Source organism: Panthera tigris, chromosome A2, assembly GCF_018350195.1.
Source record: "Panthera tigris isolate Pti1 chromosome A2, P.tigris_Pti1_mat1.1, whole genome shotgun sequence".
NCBI lineage: Eukaryota > Metazoa > Chordata > Mammalia > Carnivora > Felidae > Panthera > Panthera tigris.
This window is the reverse complement of record NC_056661.1, coordinates 58,442,366-58,468,255: the sequence shown is the minus strand read 5'-3', so window position 1 is coordinate 58,468,255 and position 25,890 is coordinate 58,442,366. Positions and strand designations below refer to the sequence as shown.

Sequence of the window (25,890 nt, the reverse complement as noted above, 5' to 3'; positions counted from 1 at the left end):
ATGTGCACTTCAGAAATGGGGCCCAGGCTACTGTGTAGGGCCTGGGCTGTTGATGGGTGTTTCAGGTGAGGTCAAGGGCTGTGCTTGTCCAGGTGGGAGAGGGGTGGGCAGTTTGGGGGAGACTTTGGGGATGACGCTGATGGACCTTAGCAGAGAGTGTGACCTGGAAAGTGTAAGTGGGGATGCCTGAAGCCTGGTGTGGGGGTGGAGGAAGTTGGGAATGCGATCTGATGGGAGGGAGGAGCCTCTGGCAGGTGGACGACAGCCTCTGGGCTTCTCAGACTGGGGAGATAGGACCACTGCTGAGGGGCAGGCTTGGGGAGCCACCCCCCTCCTCTTGGGAGGGCTTCCTATTTCCTGGGATTGAGGGTATGGAGGAGGAGCTGAGAGGCAGGCAGAGGAAGCCTGGGAGGGGGCAGGGCTGTGCTGGCAGCATGGGGGGCACCTCTTGGCTGGGGTATGGGGATGGTGGGTGGGAAGTGTAGCGCTTCTGGATTCTTTCTTGAAGTGCAGGGCTCAAGATCCAGCAAGGGGCTGGGCCAGGGTCAGCCAGCAAGTGGCTCCAGGGCCAAGGTTACCCAGACTGCCTCCCTCCCTCTCTGCGAACTGCCTTCTGTGTCGTGATGGGCCCGAGTATCTTTGTCTGCTATGGGGGTGGTGCCTGTGACTGGGAGCCTCTGTGGCCTGCTAGGGAGCACGTATCCCCCAAGCCTCAGGCAGAGAGATGGTCACCCACCCTAGGAGCTTGGAGCTGGTGGCAAGAGGAGGGGGTGCTCCCTAGGGCACGGGGAAACTCCGAGTCAGGAGGTGATGGCCTCCAGGTTGAGGTGTCAGCCAGGCTCCCAGTCTGGACCCTCGACCCTCGTCGCTTGCTTCCCTGCTCTTGGGTCCATTTCTCTCCTCTGCCTGGTAACGGCAGGACCAGGCACTGATGGTACATGTCTGGACACCAGTGGGTGTCCCATGCTATTCGTGGTGCTCGCGGGCTTGGTCTTGGGGACCCCTTGGTGAACCTCTCCGTGCCTGCAGGGCCCAGTTTGCAGAGGGGCCCTGTCTGCACCTCTGGGTGTCTCCTTGTGGGTTAAGTCATGCCCCCTGGAGGTGGAGCATGGGATGTCCCCGCGTGGGCTGGGCACACACAGCTCATGGGATGCACGTGTGTACTTGGGTGTGTATGTGCTCTCCCATGCGTCCGGCCTGTGCCCACACACTCGCACCCTCTCCCGCTTGTTCTCCTTCACAGGGCTGAGGCTCCCGGCCCCATGATTCCCGCCTCTGCAGGACCTGAGCGCCTCGACCCGCGGCCCCGGCCTGCCATGTCACTGCCACGTCTGAGCCTGCGGGTCCTCCCGCTGCTACTGCTGCTGCTGCTGCTGGGGGGCGCACGGGCGGCAGCGGGGGCACCCAGGGCTGGTGGGGGGCCGCAGCCCGCCTTCCGCACCTTCTCAGCCAGCGACTGGGGCCTTACCCACCTGGTGGTCCACGAGCAGACCGGTGAGGTGTATGTGGGCGCGGTGAACCGCATCTACAAGCTCTCGGGGAACCTGACGCTGCTGCGGGCCCACGTGACGGGGCCTGTGGAGGACAACGAGAAGTGCTACCCGCCCCCCAGCGTGCAGTCGTGCCCACACGGCCTGGGCAGCACCGACAATGTCAACAAGCTGCTGCTCCTGGATTACGCCGCCAACCGTCTGCTGGCCTGCGGCAGCGCCTCCCAGGGCATCTGCCAGTTCCTGCGGCTGGACGACCTCTTCAAGCTGGGCGAGCCCCACCACCGCAAGGAGCACTACCTGTCCAGCGTGCGGGAGGCGGGCAGCATGGCCGGCGTGCTTATTGCCGGGCCGCCGGGCCAGGGCCAGGCCAAGCTCTTCGTGGGCACGCCCATCGACGGCAAGTCCGAGTACTTCCCCACGCTGTCCAGCCGCCGGCTCATGGCCAACGAGGAGGATGCTGACATGTTCGGCTTCGTGTACCAGGACGAGTTTGTGTCGTCGCAGCTCAAGATCCCCTCGGACACGCTGTCCAAGTTCCCGGCCTTCGACATCTACTACGTGTACAGCTTCCGCAGCGAGCAGTTCGTCTACTACCTCACCCTGCAGCTGGACACGCAGCTGACCTCGCCCGACGCCGCTGGCGAGCACTTCTTCACCTCCAAGATTGTGCGCCTGTGCGTGGATGACCCCAAGTTCTACTCGTACGTCGAGTTCCCCATTGGCTGTGAGCAGGCGGGCGTGGAGTACCGCCTGGTGCAGGACGCCTACCTGAGCCGGCCCGGCCGTGCCCTGGCCCGCCAGCTGGGCCTGGCCGAGGACGAGGACGTGCTGTTCACCGTGTTCGCGCAGGGCCAGAAGAACCGCGTGAAGCCACCCAAGGAGTCCGTGCTGTGCCTGTTCACGCTCAGGGCCATCAAGGAGAAGATCAAGGAGCGCATCCAGTCCTGTTACCGCGGCGAGGGCAAGCTGTCGCTGCCCTGGCTGCTCAACAAGGAGCTGGGCTGCATCAACTCGGTGAGTAGGCGCCGTCCCCATCCGTGGCGCCTGTGCAGGGCCGCCGTCGGCCCCGCGTCCCTCAGAGGGTCGGGGCTGCTCCTGGGGCGTCAGCCTCCCAGCCCGTGCCTGCCGCCATCTTGCTTCCTTGAAGACAGGGCGATGGGACCGTGTCCACCAGTCCAGGAGCCCCTGTAGGCAGTGGGCAGAGGACTGGCCGTGTGCTTCGCACTGCCCCGGCTGCCTGCTGCCCTGGCTTGTCTCCCTTTTACAGATGAGGTCACTGAGGCTCAGTGCCAGTAAGAGGCAGAGCTGGCTGGGGCCAGACTGGGGTGGTGTGGGTCCCAGACCTGTCTTCCCACTTAGTCTTCTGTCGAGAGGCCCTGCTCACCCTTGCTCTGGGGTGTGCACTTGCTCTCTGGGCCTCTGGCTTCACCTGGTAGTGGCATTGAGGGCACCAGCCCTGACTCTGGGGAAGCCTAAAGGCATGGGCTCTGGGTACTTGGTGGTCAGCAGCCACGGTTCTTGTCTCTAGGCCCCAAAGGGACCAGACTGCGTCCAGCTGCATAATGGGGAGCATCTTATGCACTCCCCTAGGCCGTAGGATCCGTTGTTCAGGGGCACGTTGAGGTGACCTCCCCAGGTGGGAGCCCTCTGCTCTGGCTCATTGGGCAGCCCAGGGAAAGCCTGGTACATGTGGCTTCAGTTGTCTCATCTCTATACTGGGAGTGACACTGGTTTGTTTTCAGGGCAGGATTGGAGGGCAAAGGTCCTTTCACCTCTGTCTGTCACATCTGCCCCTGGGTGGAGTGGGGCGCCCATCAGGACGGGGCCGTCTTCCAAAGCGAGGCCCCTATGTGCCAGGCTGACGTGCTGTCCATCCTCCCCTGGCATCTCAGGGAAGGCATTTGACCTCTGTTATGCATCTGGAGAAACTGAGGCCTGGAAGAGCAGCTCCTGCTGAGGTCACACTCAGTGCTCTTCACGGCCTGTGCCCATGGCTGGGTCCATCCCCTCTCCCCCTGTCTGACAGCCGCCCTGTCTAGGTCTCTGCTCCTGGGACCACTTGGGGATTCTCGGCCCAGCTCCACCTCAGCATTCCCTACTCCATCTGCGTTAGGGATCTCTTCCCTGCAAACCTCAGACCCTGAGACTGCTTCAGGGGAGCAAGCTGTCCCCCTGTTCCCCCTGGAGCCTGCCCTCCCCCAGGCCCTTTCGATCTTCTCTGGAGCCTCACGAATTGATCGCTTCCTGTCCCTTCAGTAACCGCTTCATAGCCAACCTCCGCCTTTGCCTTTTGGGTGTGTTCCCTGTTCCCTGTCTCGAATAAGCCCTCCCTGTACCACACAGCCCCCTGGGGGCTGGCCCTTGCCCTGTGCCATGGGCCTGCTCCCCAGGGTGGCTGCTCTCCCTCCTTGGTCTCCTCTAGGCTGCTTCCTTTCTTGCTCTCCCCCTCCCACCCACAGGTTAGCCAGGGGGCCTGTGTGCAGCAGCTGTGTGGGAGATGAGCCCCACCCTGGGCATGTGCACCAGGCCTCAGGGGCTGCTTTGCAAGCCTTGGCTTCTCTGTTTGTCCAATAGGTCCAGGGATCCCTGGTCTGCCACATCTGTGTGGCCTGGCTCAAGCCTGGCCCCTCTCAGGACCCTCCATGAGCCCCTGCCTCTTTCATACCCGCCCCCCCCACCCCAGTTAGTGGGGGTGCTGGCCAGCCTTGGCTGCAATGCCCACTGCCCTCAGGCAGAAGACACCCGGACCCCTGAGACTGGCTGCACGGGGCCGGGGTCTCACCCTCTCCCTTCCCACAGCCCCTGCAGATCGACGATGATTTCTGTGGGCAGGACTTCAACCAGCCTCTGGGGGGCACAGTCACGATCGAGGGCACGCCCCTGTTCGTGGACAAGGACGACGGCCTGACCGCCGTGGCTGCCTATGACTACCGGGGCCGCACCGTGGTGTTCACCGGCACGCGCAGTGGCCGCATCCGCAAGGTCAGGACCTGGGACGGGGGTGATGGGGCGGGCAGAGCCCTGGGGATGTGAGACAGCCTTGCTCTGGGCTGGGAAGCCCAGATCCAATGCCAGGCGTGGCAACCGAGAGGGTCCTCAGCAGGCCCCAGCTCCCTTGTGTCTCCTTTTCCATGCCCCTCCTGTGGGGCTGCTTCGGTGTCCAGCAGGTGTAAAGGCTCTGGCTGGGCTTCAGGGGCTCTGAGGGTGGGTCAGGGCACATGAAGGTACTGGCCAAGCCCCAACCCCCTGCAGCCCCCCAGGACGGGGAGATGCTGGCCCTGCTCTCTGAGGGTGCACAGTGACCTCCTAGGAAGGCCGTGGGGGGGTGGGGGCAGGGCACGCCTGCACGGCCCCCTCCCCTCCGGGGGATCCAGTGTCTGCTGAGGCAGCACTCTGGAGCTGGCGGGAGGCCCCCGCCCTGCGCGGAGACAGCAAGGCCAAGGGCAGGGCAAGGGTAGCACCCCTCTGCCCCTGCCTACCGCTGGTGGGTGCAGGGGGAGCACTGTGACTCCAGAGCAATGAGGGCTCCTCAGGGTGAGGGGTGGGGTGCTGTGGGGCAGGGCCTGCGTGGTGCCTGCATCCCCTTCCCTCACCAGCAAGCCTTGAGCTGCACGAGGCCGCCAGGGAGCAGCCGCTGGAGGGCTGGAGGGGGGCTGAGAGCAGCTGCCTGTGGGTCAGTCCCAACTTGCTGGGTGAGTGGGACCAGACCAGCACAGGGCTGGCCTGCTGGGGAGGAAGTTTCTGGGGTGACTGTAGGGTGGGGGCGTCTGGGAGCCCCAGAGTCAGTCCAGGGGCGGGGCCTGGTAGATGAAATAACAGCTGTCCCCAGGCCTGGTGCTGACACAGCTCCCCGCCCAGCGTGTACCCGTGGGTGGGGGCTGGGCCTGGGACCAAGAAGGGCCTTGCCTGCTCTCAGCTTCTGCGCTGGGTTGTGCGGGAGGGGGTCTCCCTGTCTCCGCTACGATGGGTGCCCTGGGAATCATGTTCCACTGTTCACTGGGTCTGAGATTTCTATGAAAGGACAACCCCCCCCCCCCCCCCCCCCGCCGCCCAACTGCTCACCTCAGCTTTCCCATCTGTGGAATGAACCTGGATGTGTGGGCTCTGGGCTGGGGTGGTCCTGAGGCAGTAGGAGCCCAGATGTGGACTGAAGGCCATCCCAGGATGGGGTGCCCTGGGGTGCTGCGGGGTTCAGGCACCGTACGAGCCAGTGAGGCTGGGTGGCCGGTCAGCTCAGCCCCCGCTGCTCTCTGGGCAAGCCCCCATGCCCTCAGAGCTGGTCCTCCGGTGTGACCCACTTTCTTTACCCTAGTGTCAAGGGTGCTGTCTGCAGCCTGGGCATAGGCTCTTTCCCTTCCCAGGGGTGGGGCCCCCACCCAGCATGCACCCCCTTTTCCCACCCCAGGGAGGGTACATGGGGCTGGGGGAGGAAGCAGCAGAGCCCCTGGGGGGGGTGTGTGTGTGTCAGGTGGGTTGTGCTCTGGCAGGGCCAGTGTGGCTGCAGTGAGAACCGCCCCCTGCCCCCGCCCCCGCCCCCCAGGCAGGGCTGCGGAGTGAAGCTTGCTTGGAGACACTCCTGCAGGGTGCCCTGGAGCCTGTCACCCAGTGGGAGGCTGGGCTCCTGGGGCTGGGAGTGGCACATTTGATGGTGGGTGGGCTGGCAGGCAGCTGGCTAAGGCACTGTCTGTGCCCACAGGCCACCCTGTAAGGTTGGGAGAACGGGTTAGTCTGGCCCGGCCTCCCCGGCTGCCTCGCTGGCTCTGGCCTCGCTCCCCTGCCCCAGGGCCGCTGTCTGGGTGGGAGTTCTGTGAGTCTAATTGGTCCTGCTCTCCTTCCTCTCTGCCTTGGTCCCGCAGAGGGGAAACTGAGGCCCATTGTGTCGAGTGGGAGCTGGGCTTAGGGCCATTCATAAGAAAACCTCTGCTGCTCTCTCCCTTACCCACCCCTGCACCTGCCTCCCAGAGCCCCGTCTTTCCTGGACATTGGCTCCTTCCATCCCTGGACCCCTCTGGGCTGGGCACTGCACCGTGAGTGTGTGGACTGCACCCTTTTAGGGGTACGTGGGACCCAGTGCCCAGGGGCTGCTGGCCTGGTGGTGGGAGAGCCCCATCATTGGAGAATTAGAGCCACGTTAGTTTCGAGGCTCCCCCATGAAGGCATGCCCTAGCCTTGCCCCATCCACCACTCACCTGCACCCACCCACCCAAGTTGAAGGGGGGTTTTGGGCAGCTCCACAGACAGTTGTTTGCACCTTAATCCCATACAAATGGCTGAGTTTAGGTGTGGTTTCCGCTCTCTCCCTCGTGAGCTCTGTGACCCTGGGGCTGGCTGTGTAGCCTCTCTGAGCCTGTCCCCCCAAGCATAGCGTGAAGAAGCCCAGAGCCTGGTGTGTGTGTGTGGTCCCATTCAGGCATGCAGCTAGCTCTCACTTGTGGTGCTGCCTCTCTGAGTCCTTGCAATAACCCTGCCGTCCTTTTGACAGATGAGGAAACTGAGGCATATGGTGGCTGCAGCATGTGCCCAGGCTTACTGGCTCCAGGGTCCTTGCTCATGACTGTAGTCTCCTTCCTTGTTCTCTGGAAAAGAAACGGGGGCCCTGATTTCAGTGTCCCTTCTCTGAGGAAGCCCGGGGTCTAGGGCAGCCCCACCTCCAAGAGCCTCTCACTGCCCACTCCTGCCCTGAGCTGCCAGCCTTCAGGGCTCTTTCTTCCCACAGCCCAGCGCATCAGCCGGTGACTGCCTGGCCCTGCCTTGCCCTGGGAACAGGTCCGGCTCCATCCAGCTCCTGTGGGGAGCACGGCTGTCCCGCTCTCTCTGCCTCCCTGTTGCCTAGGGCTCATGGTGCCTTTGAACACCATGCCACTCCCTGGGGCCCCTCTGCGGGTGGAGGTCTGGAGCAGGGTGGGGGCTGGAGGAAGAGGTACCAGTGCCATTCTGCTTGCCCCAGCCCCATAACCTCCCCCAGGTCCCCTTGCCAGGCCTCCAGCCTTGACCCACTGTGAAGGGAGACCGTGCCTCTCCTCAGCTGGGGCCCAGCCTGTGTCTCCCACCGTGTCGTTCTGACCCACCCTGGGGGTGGGAGTGGCTCTGGTCCAGGGGCCTGAGCCAGGACAGGATGGGCCACGGGGTGCCCTCCGGTCCAGCTCAGCACTGCCTTCTCCCTGATTCTTGTCCTTTGTCCTCGTCACATGCTAGAGCCTGGGCCCCGGGGACCCTTGCCCACTGCTGACCTGGGGGCAGGCCTGCTGTACTGACAAAGCCCAAGACACCCTCATCTTCCCCAGGCCTGGGTCTTCTTGGGCTTTAAGAAGTAACTGGTGAGCTCTAGGGACCCGGCTGGCCCTCTGCCGGGCCCCACCGAACGAGAACGAGCAAACATTGTGTGAAATTGTAACTGATTAATTTAGGACCTGCCAACTTCAGCTGTTCAGGGCTGGCTGGGAGTGCTCCCTGACTCCCCTGGTCTTCCCCAGAGGCTCTGCCCGCCACCTGCCTCCCTCCCCGCCAACAGGGGCAGCCTGTCCTCCTGGGCTGATACCCCAGATCCCCAGTCCTGCGTGTTACCTTCCCCCCAATGCCCCAAATGGCCACCAGGGACCCCTGGACCCTGGCAGGAGTTCCCCAGGGTGGCCCCTGGTTTGAGTTCTTTTGAGTCCGTCCAGGTGCTCACCGTGGGTGGGGAGAGGACCCGCCCCAGGCTCCTGCCAGCGGGTGCCCGCTCTGCCCCGCCGCAGTCTGGAGGCCTTCTTAGACTCAATTTCTGCAGAGCAGAAGTGAGGACAGTGCCTGCCTCCTGGGCCGGGGGAGGGGCACCGCCAGACTAGCCCTGCACTGGCACCATCCCTGCTGCAGGGCTCGGGGGCTGGGCTGAGGAACACAGCCCTGCCGCTCTGGTGGCTGTGCCAGGTGAGAAAGCGGGCCCCGTCTGCCTGAGCATCTGGTTTTTCAAGAGAATCTGGAAATCCGCATTTTGTGTGAGATCTCTTATTGTTAAGCATTGGCAACTAATGACGGGCTTTTAGAAGGCACTGTGGGTCAGCCTAAGGGTGCCGTGGGCCACCAGTTTATGACCATGGGGATCTGGGCTGTGGCATCACTGGCTTGCAGGGTGCCTGGCCGCGGGATGGCCGCCCAGCTGGGCTCCAGGGCTGGGCCGGGCCGTTTTGGAGTCTGGCTAGCAGGGGGGCCTGCCTGGCGAAGCTCCCTCCTGCTGGGGCCTTGGTTTTTATCCCTCAGCACTGGGTGGGCTGTGCCTCCTGGGGGCATTTGGGAAGCCCAGGGGAGGCTGCCGTTCCTTCCTGTGTGCTGATCCTTGAGTGGAGGAGGAACACGGCTGTGGCAGCAGCACTCTGGGCCCCGGGACCCCAGCTCTTCCCTGGCTCTGCAGCATCACAGCTGTGCTGGTAGCTGCTGAGCATCTGCATGGGTTGCTCTGGGCCTGGGCTGCCAGTGACAGGGATACCTCTTAACCTCCAGTGGCCTCACGGCTCTAGAAGCTTCCCCTTGGATGCTTTTCCCATATTCCCCTAGGACTCCCCTTCCCGCCACCCCCCCCCCCCCCACTCTCCTTAGGATGCTGAAATTCAGAGATCCTGGGAGTCTGGTGGTGTTTCCAAGACCTGCATAGAGCAGTGTGGGCCTCTTCACGGTCCTTGCACCAGGGACCTGTCCTGGGTCAGAGCCTGCTCTGCGCGTCCAGCAGGGGTCCCTGCTCCCCCAGCCCAGGTCTGTGCGGGAGGCTGACTGGGGAGCCCCTGAGGGGCTGGGGGAAAGATGTTGGCCCCGAGAGAGATCCTGGGCAGGACCAGGCCCCCAGCCCCCGAACTCCTCAGCGGCAGGGAATGGCACCACCTCCCTGGATTTGTATCTTGTGTGGCAGGGGGATGCCCTTGACTCCCAGTGACCTGACCTCTAGAGGCCCACAGAGGCTCCGAGGGGCAGCCTGCACCATTGGTGACCATGCCTGCGGGTGTCCTCATCATGCTGGAACGTGAGCTCTGAGCACAAGCACGCGGCTGCCTGTAGCGTGGCGGGGGGTGGGGCAGGGAGGCCCGCGGCCTCCTGCACGTGCCTAGTGTATGACTGACGTCCACTCTCAGTTGTGATGTATCTGCAGGAAAGTACACAGCTGTGGGTGTGTGGCCTGGAGCATGTCATGGGAAGCACGCCAGGCCCCCTGTCCCTGGGAAGGTCGCTCCCCCCACCAAGGATCACTTTACTGGTTGACCTCCGTCCCTAGGGCTGTTGTGCCAGTTTGGGGTTTTTTGTGGGTCATGTAGCACGTCGTCTTTTGTCTTCCTTCCTCATTGCCATTGGTGGGGCTCGCCCGTGCTGTCGTGGGCAGGCGTGCTCCATTCTGTGTCGTGATGACATCGTGTACTGCAGACCTGCGTGCACGGGGCCCTCCCGCCTGGGGCAGGCCCAGCGTTGTTCCCTGTGGGTCTGCAGTGGTGGTGCTGCCACGTGAATTCTGTGGCACAGGCTCCGCGCGTGCAGGGCCGCGTTGCTGTTGAGTTTCCACCTGGAAGCAGGGCCGCTGGGCCTCTCTTCTCCTCCTGTCCTGAAGCTCTAGAACTGTCGGTGTTGCCATTTCCAGGATTAGGTGTGGTACTGCCTGGTCGAGTGGTTGATCTCATACAGCCATGCTTGGGGCAGGTTACTGGGTCCTGGTGGAGTTCTACCCTCCAGAGTGTTGTTAGCGGAGAGTAGAGGGGTCCCGGCCGCCTGCTTCCCGTGTGTCTTAGTTGCTGTGCCTGTGGAGCCCCGTGGGTCACTGTGGGGCACTGCCCCTTCCTGCTAAGGACGTGGTCCCTGGAACCTTTGGTGGTATTGCCCGGTACCCTGGGGGACGTGTGTGTGTCTTGGGGACGACATGCTATGCTCTTTTTGGTTCTCCGGGCCATGGCACCAGAGGGCGCAGGGGCCTCTCATTCCCGCCCTGGGTCTGTCTAGTGACTCCCCTGCCCTTTGTCCCAGAACCAGTGCCAGCTCTGCTTTTCTGCCCCTCCATCGGTGGTCAGCAGTCGCCCACAGGCATGCATGGAGGGTCCCGCCCCTGGCCCTACACTACAGGCCCACCTTCCTGCGGGGTCTGGCCAATCAGGCCTTAGCCATAGCAGGGGCGCTTAGGCATTTTTGACGAGCATGATGCTTTCGGGCGCAGGCAGGCAGTGGCCACCCTGTGCCCAGCCCTGTGTGCACCTAGCTGTGGGCCTGGCTTGGTGGAGGTGGCCTCGTGAAGGTCCAGGGTTACTGCCTGCAGTGTGTAGTTCCCCCGCCCATGGACAGATAGGTCCCTGACCTCCAGGACCTGTCCTCTAAGGGGTCAGGGCGTGGGAACCCGTGGCATTGCAGCAAGGTGGGTACGTAGACTAGAACAGCCCCACTGAGGGGTCTTCCAGGAAGGGCATTCTGGAAGGAGAGAACAGTAGGGCCAAAGCTCAGGCCGTGTGATCTGTGTTGCCGGCTTTGTGTGGCCTCCATGGCCGTGAGGCAGATTCCCCAGGGTGGTTGTGCACCTCGACCTCATGGCAGCATCTAGCCTTGGGGGCCCAGTTTCCAGGCAGCTTTCCAAGCAGTCTTTCCTCCCCTACTGTTGGAACCACGAGCTTCTGAACTCTAACACAGCCCTGTGAGGTGGATTTCTGCTGGCAGATGAGGAGACCAAGGGTCAAAGAGGACCACTGTTTATGTTGGTTGGTGTCCACTTTCCTCTGTGTTGAGGGCTAGGGTTGAAAAAGACAAGATTCTTGGGACTCTCCCTCCCAATCTCGCCAGGTGTGTTTGGCCCAATTAGAGCCATTGGGCCTCCTGCAAATCATGTTTTAATTACCCAAGTACTGCCAAGAGGAAATTGTTAATTGCTTTTCCAATATCAAATTCCTCCTGGCCTTTGTGAGAATGGTCCCAGGAAGGGGCCTGGAAGCTGCCCCCAGCTGGAGGGAGCGGGGGTGGTGGGGGGAATCCTGTGGCAGCTGGTGAGGGGATGAGAGGGGCCCAGGAGCTGGATTCACCCACACGGCCACACGGCCCTCACCGGGAGAAGGAAGATGGGCTCCTTCAAGGAGAGAGGGCAGCCCCTCCCAGGACCACTCTGCTGCCCAGGGGGCTGGGAATAGGCTGGGCAGCTGTACGTACTAGAGGAGGAAGACACCCATGGGGTCCCAGCCCTGTAGCCGGTTCACTGGCTGCTGTCCTCCCATCTTCTGCCTGTCCTATCACCTGGGGTCCTGTTCACCTGTTCTCTGGTTTAGTCAGCGCACCACTATTCCACAGATAGGGACACGAGGGCCGTTATCTCGGGATGGGTAGAGGAGGGAACTCTTTCCTTTCCCTGGTCGGGGCCAAGCTGGGCAGCCCCCTGCCTCCGGGCGGCTAGGGCACGTGCCGACCTTGGCAAGCGGCCTGCGTGGCCCAGACATCCTCCCAGTGCCCCCACCCGCCCTCGGCACAGAGAATGGGCTCTTTGTTAGATCTGGGCTGGACGGACAGCTGACCTGGCCAGGCCGCAGCAGTTGGCGAGAGCCACGCGGTGATGGGTGCGGGGGCAGCCGGCTGGGCTGGCCTGGGGTTTAGGCCCCAGGGCCAGGGGCTGCCCACCTGCTGCTGGCTACCTCCCCTTGGCCCTGCACAGGGCTCTCTTTGCAGGAACCCCCCCTCACCCCCTACCGTGTGTCCTGGGTCCCCAGGACCTGTTGGCCTGGGGTGAAGGTGAAACTGCACCCTGGCCTGTCTGTGGGAACAGGCGGTTGATGCCTCATGGTGGTGGTGCGTGTGTGGCCCAGTGTTTTTTGGTCCTGGCACCAAGAGGTTGCTGGGGCCAGGCCCCTCTCTGGGGGCACTGACAGCCCTTGTGCCTCAGCTCAGAATGTAGGGGACTCCCCCACGTACAGAGGTACAGGGGAAAAAAAACCCAGGTTGGAGAAGTGGGTGAGCCAGAGGGCTGGGCCAGAGGCTGGACGGGAGTGGCTCTGTCCCTCTGGGTCAGAGCCAGGGGCGGATGGGTGCCTGGGCGTGGTGTAGCCCATCAGGCATGCCCTGGGAGGCTGGCCACCTCCTCTCCAGCCATCTAGGCAGGAGGAGGAGGCGTCCTTTCTCAGCAGGTGTGGGGAAGGGCACCAATGGCAGAGGGACAGAGCCGAGTTTGGACCCTGAGGTTCTTCTGTGGTGGGACATGGGAGGGAAGGTGGTCGTGGCTAGTTGTGGAAGGTTCTGGTAGTCTTGGGGAAGGGTTTGCAGAGCACAGAGGTGACAGCTGGAGGTGGGAGGGAAGATCCCAGGGGATGCCGGAAGTCTCTCCTGTGTGTGCTGCGGGCCGGCTGCCCCAGGGTGGGCCATCCCCAGGTGGGTGGCCCTCGACCGGACAGCTGTGCGCAGGGGAGTGGCATCGGCACGTGTGCTCCCGGCAGCGTGGCATATGTCCTGCTGTCCTGCCAGCCGCCTGGCCCTTTGCCTGCCCTGCACGCCCCTTGTCCCTGGAATGCCTTCCTGGCAGCATACTGCATCCCTCCTCCCGCTTTTGGAGCAGACTCTGTGTCCCCAGGTGCAAGTGGCAGTCCAGGGCCTCGCAAGTCTCGGTTCACCTGTCTGTGCTGCACGGGCCCTGCAGCCTGAAAACCAGCTGTGACACAGCAGGCATGTCCTGAGCACTGGTCTTTGCTGGGTTGGACACCTCCTGCCCATCCGACGGTCACACGTGTGCATGCAGGGGCCCTGCTGAGCCTGGACGGTGGCCACTCAGTATACAGTGTGGAGCCTGTCACCCACGTCACATCCACCCACGGGCCTGCCAGCTGTGCCTCCCTGGCACCCCCACTTACTCTGCTTTCTCCAGAAATGTCCCAGCTCCTTGGGGCCTGCCTCTGCGTGTTTGAGGGCCAGGGCTGCCCCGTGCTGGGCAGATGGGTGGACAGATGGATGCGTGGCGGATGGACAGCTGGACATGCACACTCCCCACTGCAGCTGTTGGGTGCCACCTGTTGGAGTCGGCGTGCTGCCGGCCCAGGGGCGGGGCGTTTCAGAGTCTGGCTCTGGCCTGCCTCCTCTCTTACGTCCCCTAGGATCCTGCTCTCTGCCTGCCCCTTTCCATGGCTCCTGCTGGTGTGCTCCCTGGTTGTGCCCTTCCCTGTAATGTTTCCCTTGTCCCTGCTGGGTTGTGAGTGCCCCTGGATAGGACGTCCACGCCCCAGCCCATGCCCTCAGCCCTCAGTAGGGAGGGAGACGGCAGGCCTGGTAGAGGGGGTTGGTCAGAGTCAGCACCATATGGACACTGGTGGTCCGTGTGTCTCGGTGAGGCAGGGCCCCTCGAGTGTCCCTGTTCAGCAGACACTTCTTGAGCGCCCCCTGCATGCAAGGGGCTGAGGTCTGGTCAGGCCAGGCTGTCAAGGCCTCCTGGGCATCCATCCCTGGTATCTGGTTGTGGAGGGGGGCCAGGCTTGGGGCACTGGGGGAGGGGGCCTGGTGCTGGGAGGGCTGGGGTTTGGCCTGTGCTTCTGGGTGGCTGCAGGAGGCACCTGCAGGGAGGGGGCACAGGTGTAAGGCAGGGCTCTGGGAGAAATCCGAAGTCCTGATTTGATCAGTTGGGCTGAGACTAGGGCTGGAGATCTGGGTCCCACGGGTGCACCGGCCTGCACACAGGCCCTGCCCTCCTGACCTCCTTGTCCCCTGCTTCCTGGCCACTGTCCAGGCTGGCCTTGCCAGGCCTGGGTTGTGGCTGCTGGGGTTTGGTGATTGCCTTGAGGTCCAGCCGCCCTCTGTCCCCTCTTCTTGGCACAGTGGCTTGGTCCTTATTTAATTCTCAGAGCAGCTCTGGCAGGGGGAGTGGTGCCTGTCATCACCATCTCACAGGTAGGGGAATAGGCAGAGAGCGGGTCAGCGCACCATGTCGCTTGCACAGCTGGGTGTCTGTGCATCTGGGCCTTGGGTCCAGGCAGTGTGGGTGTCCAGAGGTGGCACTGCTGGCCTCCCTGAGCTCTCCTGTGGCTGCAGACTCCCCGCCAGCAGCAACTGCCCACCCCCGAGGGCGGAAGGTTCGTGGGGCCGGCTGGGTCCAGGTTGGGGTCCCGTCCATGCTCACCCACAGGGGCGCTGAGGCTGGGCTGCCACGGCCCCTCACCCAGCACCCCTTCTTCCTGGAGGCCGTGGGCCGAAGCCACTTGGGCAGCTCCAGGCCGGGCCTGTGGCCGCCTCCCCCTGCCCAGCTCAGGGCTCAGCTCTTCCGGGTCTGGTTTGACTTAAGCCTGCCTGCCTGGCTGGGAGGCAGCTGAGCGGATGTGGGGGGTGGCCTCGGGCTCTCAGGAATGCGGCCCTCCCCCTCTCCCTCAGCCGGCAGCCTCTGGCCCAGAGTCACAGCGCCCCACCCTGGCTGGCCGCCCTTGGCCAGCGCAGAGCGCAGGGGCGTTCGCCAGCTCCACGGGCCACCCCCACCAAGGAGACCTGCCCTGTCCTGTCAGTGTTGGGGTGCAGAGGAGGGGTGCTGGGCTGAGCCTGGGGCGAGGCGGAGGTGGAGAGGTGGGCTGGCTGCTGGGTCACAGCCAGAGAGGGGCGGGCCTGAGCAGGGCCGGCCACCTTGTGCCCTGGGAGCCTGCCCGGGACTGGCGGAGCTGGGCAGACGCCGCCCCATGAGTCCCGTCTCTGGAAAGCCCCCTGGGTCTCTCTGTTAATTAAATACATTTGTTTGGTAAAAGCAACTAAAAATACTTGCAGCATCGTAAGCTGCAGAGAAGAGCTGGCTAATTAGCGCCCGGTTTGTTTGGGATCTGGAATATATTTCCATGCCGATGAGACGCCCGCCCTCCTGCCTTCTTGCTGGGGTGCACCCCACTCCAGGACCTCACTGGGGCCCCTCACTCCCATGCCACCTCCCTGCCCTGGAGCCTCCTGGTGTCACTTCTCAGCCACACTGGACACCTCACTCTGCCTGAAGGCCCCTGCTGCCTCTTCGTGCCTTTCTACCCCCTGCACAAATATGCCTTCCTCTGGGGCACCCAGCCTGGCCCCAAGGAAAGTGGGGCCCCTGCCACTTTTGTGCAGGGCTTGGCTGTACAGCCGGTGACGGGTGGTGGGTTGTGGTTGTTCTCGTGGATGAAGGGGCTAGGTCAGGACTTGCCTACGGGGCTGAAGTTTGTCCCCCATGGCCTCCGTGGTGTGGTTGGAAGCCTCAGCCTTGTCCTTGCGGGGCTTGGGGGCAGCTGGGGGAGGGGCTCCAGACCCCTGACCTTAAGTAGTTGTGGGGCTGGGCCAGCATTGGGCATTGCTGGCCCAGCCCCACTTAATCCCTCACTGCCACAGATCCTGGTAGACCTGGGAAACCCTGGCGGCCGGCCAGCCCTGGCCTATGAGAGTGTGGTGGCCCAAGAGAGCAGCCCTATCCTGCGTGACCTGGTCCTCAGCCCCGACCGCCAATACCTCTATGCCATGACGGAAAAGCAGGTGGGTGACCCACTGCAGGACACGTTGGGGGGTGGGTCTGCCCCCATCATTGGCCTACTCTGTCCACCCTGGCTCCAGATTTTCCCCGGTCAGACTTGGAATTCCCAATTTCTCCCTGAACAATTGCATATCCACAGGAACAGATACTTGAATAAGAGCTTTGTGGGAGTATTGGTGTCATTTGAGGACTGGGAGCATACATCTGGGGCCCCAAGTTCTCGGGCTGCGGGCCCGCACAGCACCGGCCTCATCTGCCCATCTCCATGGGGTTGGCACCTGCCCTGGCCCACCTTATCGAGGCCGCGCATTTGTGTTCCCAGCCTAGCGCTTGGAGCCAGCCTCTGACCTTCTCAACCTGCTGACCGCATGCCCCTCTCCCAGCTGTCATGTCATTCCACTTCTCTGAGGACCTCAGTGCCATCCAAGCTGGCGAGGTCGGGGTAAGAGGGGCCCAGCCTGCCTCTGTGCTTAGGACTGGAGTTGATGAGCCCACGCTCCCTTGGAGAACTCAGAATCCAGACAGATGGGAGAGTGACTCTGGCTGGAGTGGTCAGTTCCTCCCTGGATGTCTCACCTGCACTGACTTGCTTGCTCCTTGACTGCTGCCTCCCAGCAGAGGGCCCTGGCCTGTTTAGCCTGATTTGGCCAAGTCAGGGTCACTCAGGACTAGCCTTTGAATAGAACATGCTAGAGAGCGGCCTGAAACGGGGGCCCCGCTCGTGTGTGGGAACAGGACACACACACACGCAACGGCGGTGAGGAGGTGAGGCTGGCAGGGGTTGCGGGGACGAGCCTCGCGGGGGCCTGACGCCGAGCTTCCCGTGCTGCCAGGTGACTCGTGTGCCCGTGGAGAGCTGTGTGCAGTATGCATCGTGCGAGCTGTGCCTGGGGTCGCGGGACCCCCACTGTGGCTGGTGTGTCCTGCACAGCATGTGAGTCTTGAGGGCCCGGACACCCCTGCCTGGCAGCCTCTGACCTGGGAGAGTCCCACGTGGCCGTCCCGGGCACCTCAGGCAGTCACGGCTCCCTTTTGAGCACCTCCGGGTCTCTCTTGGGCAGGGCGTTTGGCAGTTGCCTGACTGGCTGAGTGGTGGCACGCCCAGCGCCGCCCACGAAAGACGGGGTGCGGGGTACAGGTGGTGGGCTTCCCTTAGCGTGGGTGACAACAGCCCTGCTGAGCAGGGCCCGGAGGGTCGGGGTGCCCCTCTGGCCTCCTCCCCCACGCCCAGCCCCAGCACCCTCTGCCCGCAGCTGCTCACGGCAGGACGCCTGTGAGCGGGCGGACGAGCCCCAGCGCTTCGCCTCCGACCTGCTGCAGTGCGTGCAGCTGACGGTGCAGCCTCGAAATGTCTCCGTCACCATGTCTCAGGTTCCGGTGAGCGTGGCTGCCCTGGTGCGGGGTCGGGGCGACCAGCGGGGGTGGGGGGGGGGGACGAGAGCTCCTTGCTCACCGAAGCCTCCTGTGGGGCCCAGCTTGTGCTGCAGGCCTGGAACGTGCCCGACCTCTCTGCTGGCGTCAACTGCTCCTTTGAGGACTTCACCGAGTCCGAGAGCATCCTGGAGGACGGCCGCATCCACTGCCGCTCGCCCTCTGCCCGGGAGGTGGCGCCCATCACACGAGGCCAGGGTGAGTGCCACCGTGGGCGGGGGTCAGAGCGGCACCTGGAGCCGTCCTGGTGGGGTCTGTGAATGGGTGTTGCGTGGTCACTGTAGGCTGGCAGGGGAAGGAGCAGGTGCCTGCTCTGGGAGATGGGGCCGCAGCTGCCTGTCCATCGGAGGCTCCCAGGGTCTGAGGGGGAGGGGTGCAGCCAGGGGCCGTACAGGTGGTGAGGGGGGAGGGTCCCTGGCAAGGCCTGTCCCTGTTCCGGGCTGACCCTGGGAGAGGGTCCTGGGGCCTGCAGCCCCGGGTGGCCCAATGACTCAGGCCCGTGCTGCTTCTGCAGGAGACCAGCGGGTGGTCAAGCTTTACCTGAAGTCCAAGGAGACAGGCAAGAAGTTTGCATCCGTGGACTTCGTCTTCTACAACTGCAGCGTCCACCAGTCGTGAGTGTCCTGGGACTCCTGCACTGACCACCCCGGCAGGGCAGGGCAGGGCAGGGCATGGCTCTGTGTGGCCCGGTGGTCAGGGCGGGAGGAGAGGCCCTCGTAAGAGTCTCTCACCTGGCAGGGGGGCCGGCGAGGGCACGGCCTCCAGGCGGCAGATGGAGAGGAGGCTCAGGCCGGGGCTGTGAGAGCAGGGCAGGGGAGGGGAGCGAGGTGCACTGATTCAAACAAGGCGAGTCTCGCCGGCCTCTCGCAAGCTGCTGACCTGTGAGGAGTGGGATCGGGGGGCCCACCCAGGTGTATGGGTCAGCCACAGAGCCAGAGGCACCTGGGTTTCAGTTGTGCCTTTGTTGGCTGACCGGCAGACTGCCTGCCTCTTCGTGGGGGCCCACTGAGGGCCTGGGTGTTGATATTACTAGGTTATGATCTCTCTATCCAGGGTGGGCTGGGATGTTTGGAGCAGCGGGCAGGACTCTGGAGCTGGAGGCGATTGAGGGTCTCGGGAGAAGCAGGGTGGCCGGCGGGTTGGGAGGTCCCTGGGAGAAGCTAGAGGTAGTTTTCTCCAGTGTAAGTGGGTCCATGGGGGCTGCAGAGATGACAGGGCTGCAGCCACAGGAGGTTGCGCAGGCCAGAGCGCCGCAGGGACCTGTCTAGGCCCTGGGGACGTGTGGGAGAGAACCGGACAAGCGCCTGCCAGGCGGAGCTTGCCTTCTGGTCAGGGAGACGGATGTCTGCCACGGCTCTGCTGGGCCCTGCAGCGACGGCTTCCCTCCTAAATTTAAACCCAAGTTAATTAAGATGAGATTGGAATTTAAAAGACAGTTCTGTACGTGCACCGGCACATTTTCCCAGTGCTTGTTGTCACGTGTGACTTGGTGTGGCCAGTGGTCACCTCGGTGCACAGCGCAGGCTTTTGTCACGTCCGTAACCAGGAAGGTTGTGTCAGCAGACACTGGGGTGGACTGTCAGGTGTTCAGGGTCCGGACAAAAGGCAGTGCAAAGAGAGGGAAGCACGGGATGGAGGAGCAGCCAGTGCAAAGGTCCTGAGGTGGCACTGTGAACTGCTGAAGAAGTAGCAGGCAGGTGATGCGGCCCCGTGCGGCCCCTGGGTGGAGCCACAGGTCGCCCCGGTTTCAGCACGCCTGCCCTCTCCCCGCAGCTGCCTGTCTTGTGTCAACGGCTCCTTCCCCTGCCACTGGTGCAAATACCGCCACGTGTGCACACACAACGCTGCCGACTGCGCCTTTCTGGAGGGCCGTGTCAACGTGTCTGAGGTGAGGCCAGCCTGAGGAGCTCAGGGTTTGAGAGGCGTGGTGGAGCCGGGTGTCGCCTGCAGCTGGCAGTGGGAGAGCTCCCATGGGCGGCCGGGACGCTGCGCCAGAGGCCTGTGCTATTCGGGACCTTGTCCAAGGCCACCTTGACCCGAGGCCAACCAGTAGCATTTGTTGGCGGCCTCTTGATGTGCTTCGTGGTCCTCAGGGAAGGCCTCCCACCTGGGCTTCTGTGTGGGGGCGATAGACCAAAGGGATGCCCGAGGGACGATGCAGGGAGAGGGGGACTGTCCACCCGATACGGTGAGGTGTGTGGGCAGGCGGGAAAGGCCCGGCACCCAGAATCCGTGTGGATGAGGGAACCCATCAGACTGACTTGCAGGGTGGGTGGTTGGTTTTCGGAGTCATTTGAGGTACCACATAGTAATTGATAGTAATTAGGTAGTAATTATTTTGGAGCCTGGGCAGGGCGCTGACTTTATTTATGAACAGCCAGGCTACTTTTCCTGGAACCCGAGGCGCTCGGAACCAGGACCGGCCGACCTGGGATCCTGTCAGAGGGTACAGAGCCGGAACTGGAGGCCAGGGCCCTTGTTCGCAGTGGACACCATGCCCGTGGTTGGACGGGGCAGGAGGGTGGTTGTGGGGGCAGAAGAGGTGCAGCGTGCCTCAGGCCACTCCTCACAGAGCCTCCCCTGACCAGCCTCCACCATCACCCCCCAGGCCCCTGTCCCCTCCCTGCTGTGACATTGCCCATCGTGGGACAAGGTGGCAGTCAGGGGCAGGCCAGGAACAGGCAGGGACCTTGGGCATTTGGCGGGAGCAGTATCTGGGTGAGCAGCTGGTGTGAGAGCCAGGGTGTGGGGATGGGCAGTGGGCTTCCCTTGGAGTGTGGCCCACATGAGGAGCTGGGCACAGGTGTCCTGAGGGCAGGCAGGGGCCGTGGGGCAGCAGGAAGCTGGTTAGTGACCCCAGGGTCTGGGGACCTCAGGGAGGGCTGTCGTGGGCCTGGGTGGAACAGCACGTGCAGACCCTTCTGAGGAGGGTTCAGGACTGGGCTGAGGGTGGTCATGGGGTCCAGGGAGGTTGCCGTGGGAAGGGACTCATCCTAATGATACACCGTCTTCAGCCGTAGTCCCGGGTTTTATGGGGACTTTTCTAAGGAGAATGACACAGGCCCAAACTTGACCAGTCCTGTTGCTTGGAAGGAGCAGGCTCCTCCCCCTCAGGTTCCCCTCTTCCTATCTCTGCTTCTGGTTTGGATCTGCTGGGAGGTGGCCCCTCAGGAGCATGGTGCCAGGGAACAGCCTCAGCCAGACTCCAGCCTGATGCGGGCACAGAGCCTACAGCCCGGGACAGACCAGGGCCTCCTGGGCAGCAGAGATAGTGTCTGCAGAGGGACGTGTGAGCTTGGGGGGTGACGGGAGCCAAGTCCTGGTGGCCAGAAGGAGCCAGGGCTGCCAGGGGTCCAGGAGGGGCAGCCAGGGGCTGGAGAGGCAGCAGGAGGGTCCCTGGGCCTGGGGGCTGGCCTGGGCACCCCGTCAAATGGCCAGGGAAGTGCTGGTGTAGGTGTGGGCGCCTGAACGTGTGGACGGTAGCTCTGCGTACATGTCCCCATCACCTGCCTCTCCCCGGGGTGGAGGAGAGGAGGGAGGGCATCCCTGCAGACCCGGGAGTTAGTGGCCATCCTGCCTGTCTGTCCCTGCCAGAGTCCGGGCCCCTCCTCAGGCCCCCAGAACCTCTGCAGAGCCAGTCCTGGGCCTGTGCCTGCCGTGGGAGCTGTTGCAGGGCTTGGGGATTATGGCCTGTTTTCAGCATCTCTATTTAAAGCCCAGCTCAGCATAGCTCCCGCGGGGCCTTCCCTTCCCGCAGCTCCTGCCGGCAGTGCTGCAAGGAAGCTGGGCCATTGCATCAGTTTGTTGCCCAAATGCTGGCCCTGGGGGCCCCGGGCTGTTTTTCTGCGCAGCTCTGGCTATTTTTACATGCTCCCTGGGCCCCCAGCTGTGAGCTCAAGCCCCAACGCCCCATGCTCAGCTGCTTCTGCCTCAAGGGCCTTTTCAGCTGTGGGCCAGATGGGGCTCCCTCGGTGCTGAACAGTGGGGTCATAGCGTGCTAGGCGGGGCACTTGGGCCCGCAGGTGAGAGGGCCTATAGTATGTGGCCATAGCCTGGCAGGTGCAGAACTCAGGCCTCCTGCCTCCAGCCCTGCTGGCAGTTCCTGAGGTTTCAGTCAGCCAGTGTGTAAAATGGGCCCAGGGGTGCCTGCCCGCAGGCTCTGTGCACAGACGGGGGTCTGGGCCATAGTAGGGGGCACCACGCTCACACCCAGCCTTTCAGCCGAAGCCTTGTCGTCCCCAGGACTGCCCGCAGATCCTGCCCTCCACCCAGATCTACGTGCCGGTGGGCGTGGTGAAGCCCATCACCCTGGCCGCGCGCAACCTTCCGCAGCCGCAGTCGGGCCAGCGTGGGTACGAGTGCCTCTTCCACATCCCGGGGAGCCCAGCCCGCGTCACCGCCCTGCGCTTCAACAGCTCCAGCCTGCAGTGCCAGAACTCCTCGGTGAGGCGGGGTGGCTCCTGGAGCCCCGTGTGCCGGACTGCGCCCGTCACCCTCACGGCCTCAGGATCCGGTTTCTGCCCTTAGCGCGAAGGCAGTGCATAGTCAGGGGTGGCCGGGGTGGCTCAGAAGGCACTCCAGGCTTGGCAGGCCGGGGCCACGGCCTCGGGTGCCCCCTGGGTGCGTGGGTGAGAGGGCCGCAGATGGAGATGTGCCAAGAGCCACCCGGGCGACTGGCAGGTGCACATCTCAGATGTGGGAGAGGATAGTCAGAAACAGGGTGGGAAGTGCACGTGTGGCTTTGCGTGGGGTCTCCTGACGTGGGTGAGGAGGCCAGATTGGTGTGTGGGAACGCCCTCGTGCCACCTTCACCTGTGCTCCCAGGAGGGCCACCGTCAGGGCGACAGTGACCGAGCGCTCAGCTCCTTTTGTGTGTCCTGGGGCCAGCCCCAGAAAGTATTCACAGTGGCTGGCGCATCAGCTGGTGGTGTTGCCTCAGGGCCAGGAAGCAAACGCTTTTGGAGTCCAGAACCTGATAGGGTCACGGTTCTAAAGCCTTTAGTCAAGTCCAGGGAGTTTAGTGATGGTGATCTCTGCAAAGCCAAGTCCTTCCCTGGCAGATGTGGGGGAGTGGTGTTGCATGGTGGTCCGAAGGCCACTTGAGCTCTCCTCTGGCTGGCTCTGTGACTGCTGGCAGGCCTCAGTTTCTCTGTTCAGGAAGAGTGTCATCGGAGAGAATCCCAGGGGAGAGGCCTACGGTCAGAGGTGTGGCCTCCTGCTAATGGTGGTGACTCCTTGACCAGCACGTCGTGTGTCCAGCGGGGTGGGCAGGGGGTCCCAGCAGCCTCCTGGGGGCAGGTCGCCACTTGGCCAGGCCCTGTGCCCTGCAGCTGGCCCAAGAGGTCCCTGCACCTTCCTGCCCTGTGCTTCCCATCCTCTCTCCTCACTCTGTCACACCTTATTACACCTGCATCTCTCCAGGTCCTGTGGCCTGGCTGCTTCAACCCTCCCCTTGATCTCCGGCTGTCTGTTGGTGCCTCCCCTGCCCCATTTCTCTGCCGTCCCCGAGCCTCTGTCCCCTCCATCCTGCCCTCCCCCAACCCCCCGGCCCACATTTGTCTTTCCGGTGACTGTGTTGAAAGGGAAAAGGGAGTACCAGGGAATTTGATAGGATCCAATTAAATTCCTGCAGATAAAATAATGATGAATTGCTCTGGGATGGAGTGGAGGTCCTCAGCTGCAGAAAGTGGGACACAGCTGGGAGCGCCGGGCCCGGGCTCCCTGGGGAGGGGTATTGTCCCTGAGCCCAGCCCATCCAGGGGTAGGGTGGGGGGGCAGAGACTCACCTGCTGGTGCTTCCTGCTGGCCTGTGCCCAGAGCTCAGGGCACACATCTTACACCTCAGGGCAGGCCTGGTGTAGGGATTACTGAGTCCACTCAGCAGACAAAGAAACAGAGGTTCGTAGAGAACCCGTGATGCATAGCCAAGGGGGCCAGTTGGGGAGTTCTGATTTCCTGGTGGGGCAGACTGCAGGGGGAAGTGGGTGGTCACTCTGGAGTGTGTGCCTCATGTGGCTGCTGGGGACAGGGCCTTGGCTGGAGAGTGGGGATTCTGGCCACCAAGAAAAAACTCCCCGTGTGTGCGTGCACGCGCGTGCACATTTGGGCTGCTGGGGACAGGGCCTTGGCTGGAGAGTGGGGATTCTGGCCACCAAGAAAAAACTCCCCATGTGTGTGTGCACGCGCGTGCACATTTGGGCTGTGGTGGAGGGAGAGCTGCGTGTGACAGCTTAGCCCTCTAGGCTGGCTAGTGGGTGGGTGGCTGTCTGGGATTTCTGGGTCCAGATTGGAAATGCCATTCTGGACAGGCAGAGCCCGTAGGCTCTGCCCTGCCAAGCCTGCTTCCAGGGGCCAGTCCCAGAGGTAGCCAGGAGGGGCATGCAGGCCCTGACTCACTGCCATGGGCAGTGGCCCACGACCTCAGAGTCTAGGCTATGCATGTGGCCTGACCGCTTGCCCTCTGCCCGCAGTATTCCTACGAGGGCAATGATATCAGCGACCTGCCCGTGAACCTGTCGGTGGTGTGGAACGGTGACTTCGTCATCGACAACCCTCAGAACATCCAGGGTGAGCTGGGTGGGCTGCCTCGGAGGGTGGGGCTGAGGGTGGGCCGAGCTGACCATGCCCCTCCCCACAGCCCACCTCTACAAGTGCCCGGCCCTTCGAGAGAGCTGCGGCCTCTGCCTCAAGGCCGACCCGCGCTTCGAGTGCGGTTGGTGCGTGGCCGAACGCCGGTGCTCCCTGCGCCCCCACTGCCCCGCCGATGCACCTGCCGCCTGGATGCATGCCCGCCACGGCAGCAGCCGCTGCGCTGACCCCAAGATCCTTAAGGTAGGCAGGCCTGCCAGCCCTGAGCAGAGACACGGACCCCCCAACCCCCGGCTGCCTCCCGCGCAGGGCCCTTCCTGGCCCATGGTGGTCCACACCCGTGTCCCAGCCTCGGCCTCTCCGCAGCTGTTCCCCGAGACGGGCCCGCGGCAAGGAGGCACACGGCTCACCATCACGGGTGAGAACCTGGGCCTGCGCTTTGAGGACGTGCGGCTGGGCGTGCGCGTGGGCAAGGTGCTGTGCAGCCCCGTGGAGAGCGAGTACATCAGTGCTGAGCAGTGAGTGCAGCCTGGCGGGCCCAGCGGGCAGGTGGGCAGGGGGTCCCGACACCCAGGCTGGACCCCACAGCCCGCTAAGGTCACCTGGTGCCCCCCAGGATCGTCTGCGAGATCGGAGATGCCAGCACAGTGCGATCTCACGATGCCCTAGTGGAGGTGTGCGTGCGAGACTGCTCTCCTCACTACCGGGCCTTGTCACCCAAGCGCTTCACCTTCGTGGTAAGCCCTTCTCGGCCTGGACCCCTGTCCTCCCCCAGTGGCTGAGGGGAGCTGTGCAGGGGCTGGATTGAGCTCCCGGTCCTCCGTGGGCCCCCTTACCAGCAACACCTTTGTTCTGGTCTCCCCTCAGCCTCCTGGTCTCCAAGGCCTAACTGCAGGTCCCTGCTGCATACTTCGGGCCCTGACTGTGGGCCGTGCCTGGGAGCCCTTGAACACAGGGCCTGAGGCATGGCTGGGGGTGCAAGCAGGCCTCTGGCCCCAGGACAGGCCTTCCTTGCACCTCATGCAAGTCCCTTCTTCCCCCTAGACTCCAACCTTCTATCGAGTGAGCCCTGCCCGAGGGCCTCTTTCCGGGGGCACCTGGATTGGCATCGAGGGCAGCCACCTGAATGCAGGCAGTGACGTGGCTGTGTCTGTTGGCGGCCGGCCCTGCTCCTTCTCCTGGTATGGGGTGCAGATGGGGGGTAGGGGGTCGGGGCAAGGCCTACCTTCCCTGGGTAGTGGTTGGTTCAGATGGCTGCATGCCCCCTCTTGTTGCCCAGGAAACAAGGGGGGGGGTGTGGAGAGCCTGGTTGGGGTGATCGCCATGGAAACCAGAGGCGGAGAGTGTTACCATGGAGACAGGCAACCTCTAGAGTGGGAAGGGCAGGGCGGGCAGTGTTGGGGGAGTGGGCGGGCCTGGACCCAAGGGAGGGGGGCACAACTGCCCTGTTCTGGGGTGAGGGGGATCCCTTGGGAACACAAGTATTTAAAAAAATTTTCTTAAGAGAGAAAAACGAAATCTTGACAAAAGCCCCGAGGCTTGAAGTGGATAATTTTAGATTAGGGATGATAATGGAACGGCCCTTTAAATATTTTCCTGCGGTAATTATCTGCTATCAGACTAATTATCGGTGTTTGCAGCCTTGCCGCAGGAGCGGGCCTGGCGGCTGCGGAGCCTCCCGGCTGTGCTGAAGGAGCCGAGGGGACAGGGACCCAGGTGCAGGCAGTGACTGGCTGGCTGCTTGGCGGGGGTGACCGAGCGCCCCCACCACCCTGGCCGGTTCATTCTGCCTCCTCATGGCCCAGGCTTGGGGTGGCTCCGTTTTCAGATCAGGAGACAGCATGGAGGTGGGGCAGGTTGTGGGCATCCCTTTACCAGAGTTGGTGCTGAGCATGGCCCTCTGGGAGACATGCCCCCGGCCCTGAAGAAGGGCTGATGGGAAAGTGGCTG

The 25,890-nt window shown here is 63.3% G+C and overlaps 1 protein-coding gene and 1 long non-coding RNA gene across 3 annotated transcripts in view; one reads left to right on the top strand and one right to left on the bottom strand.

The window, feature by feature from the left end:
• Positions 1 to 25,890, top strand: part of PLXNA1 (plexin A1) — a 48,655-nt gene that overhangs the window by 4,151 nt on the left and 18,614 nt on the right. The window contains exons 2-15 of the mRNA XM_042962373.1: positions 1,244 to 2,507; positions 4,293 to 4,475; positions 15,783 to 15,923; positions 16,755 to 16,855; positions 17,175 to 17,298; positions 17,397 to 17,550; positions 17,867 to 17,966; positions 19,126 to 19,240; positions 21,595 to 21,795; positions 23,823 to 23,919; positions 23,990 to 24,183; positions 24,307 to 24,458; positions 24,557 to 24,677; positions 24,985 to 25,121. Of these exons, the coding sequence (XP_042818307.1) occupies positions 1,263 to 2,507; positions 4,293 to 4,475; positions 15,783 to 15,923; positions 16,755 to 16,855; positions 17,175 to 17,298; positions 17,397 to 17,550; positions 17,867 to 17,966; positions 19,126 to 19,240; positions 21,595 to 21,795; positions 23,823 to 23,919; positions 23,990 to 24,183; positions 24,307 to 24,458; positions 24,557 to 24,677; positions 24,985 to 25,121 (3,065 nt within the window). The 5' untranslated portion in view covers positions 1,244 to 1,262. The remainder of the gene's footprint in view (positions 1 to 1,243; positions 2,508 to 4,292; positions 4,476 to 15,782; positions 15,924 to 16,754; positions 16,856 to 17,174; positions 17,299 to 17,396; positions 17,551 to 17,866; positions 17,967 to 19,125; positions 19,241 to 21,594; positions 21,796 to 23,822; positions 23,920 to 23,989; positions 24,184 to 24,306; positions 24,459 to 24,556; positions 24,678 to 24,984; positions 25,122 to 25,890) is intronic.
• Positions 22,326 to 25,249, bottom strand: LOC122232631. 2 transcript variants are annotated; one of them, XR_006209994.1, is made up of 3 exons: positions 25,166 to 25,249; positions 23,139 to 23,320; positions 22,326 to 22,545 (listed from the first exon to the last, which is right to left on the bottom strand). It is a non-coding gene; the product is annotated as an uncharacterized LOC122232631 (long non-coding RNA). The 2 variants fall into 2 exon arrangements; XR_006209995.1 differs by having other exon boundaries at positions 22,326 to 22,501.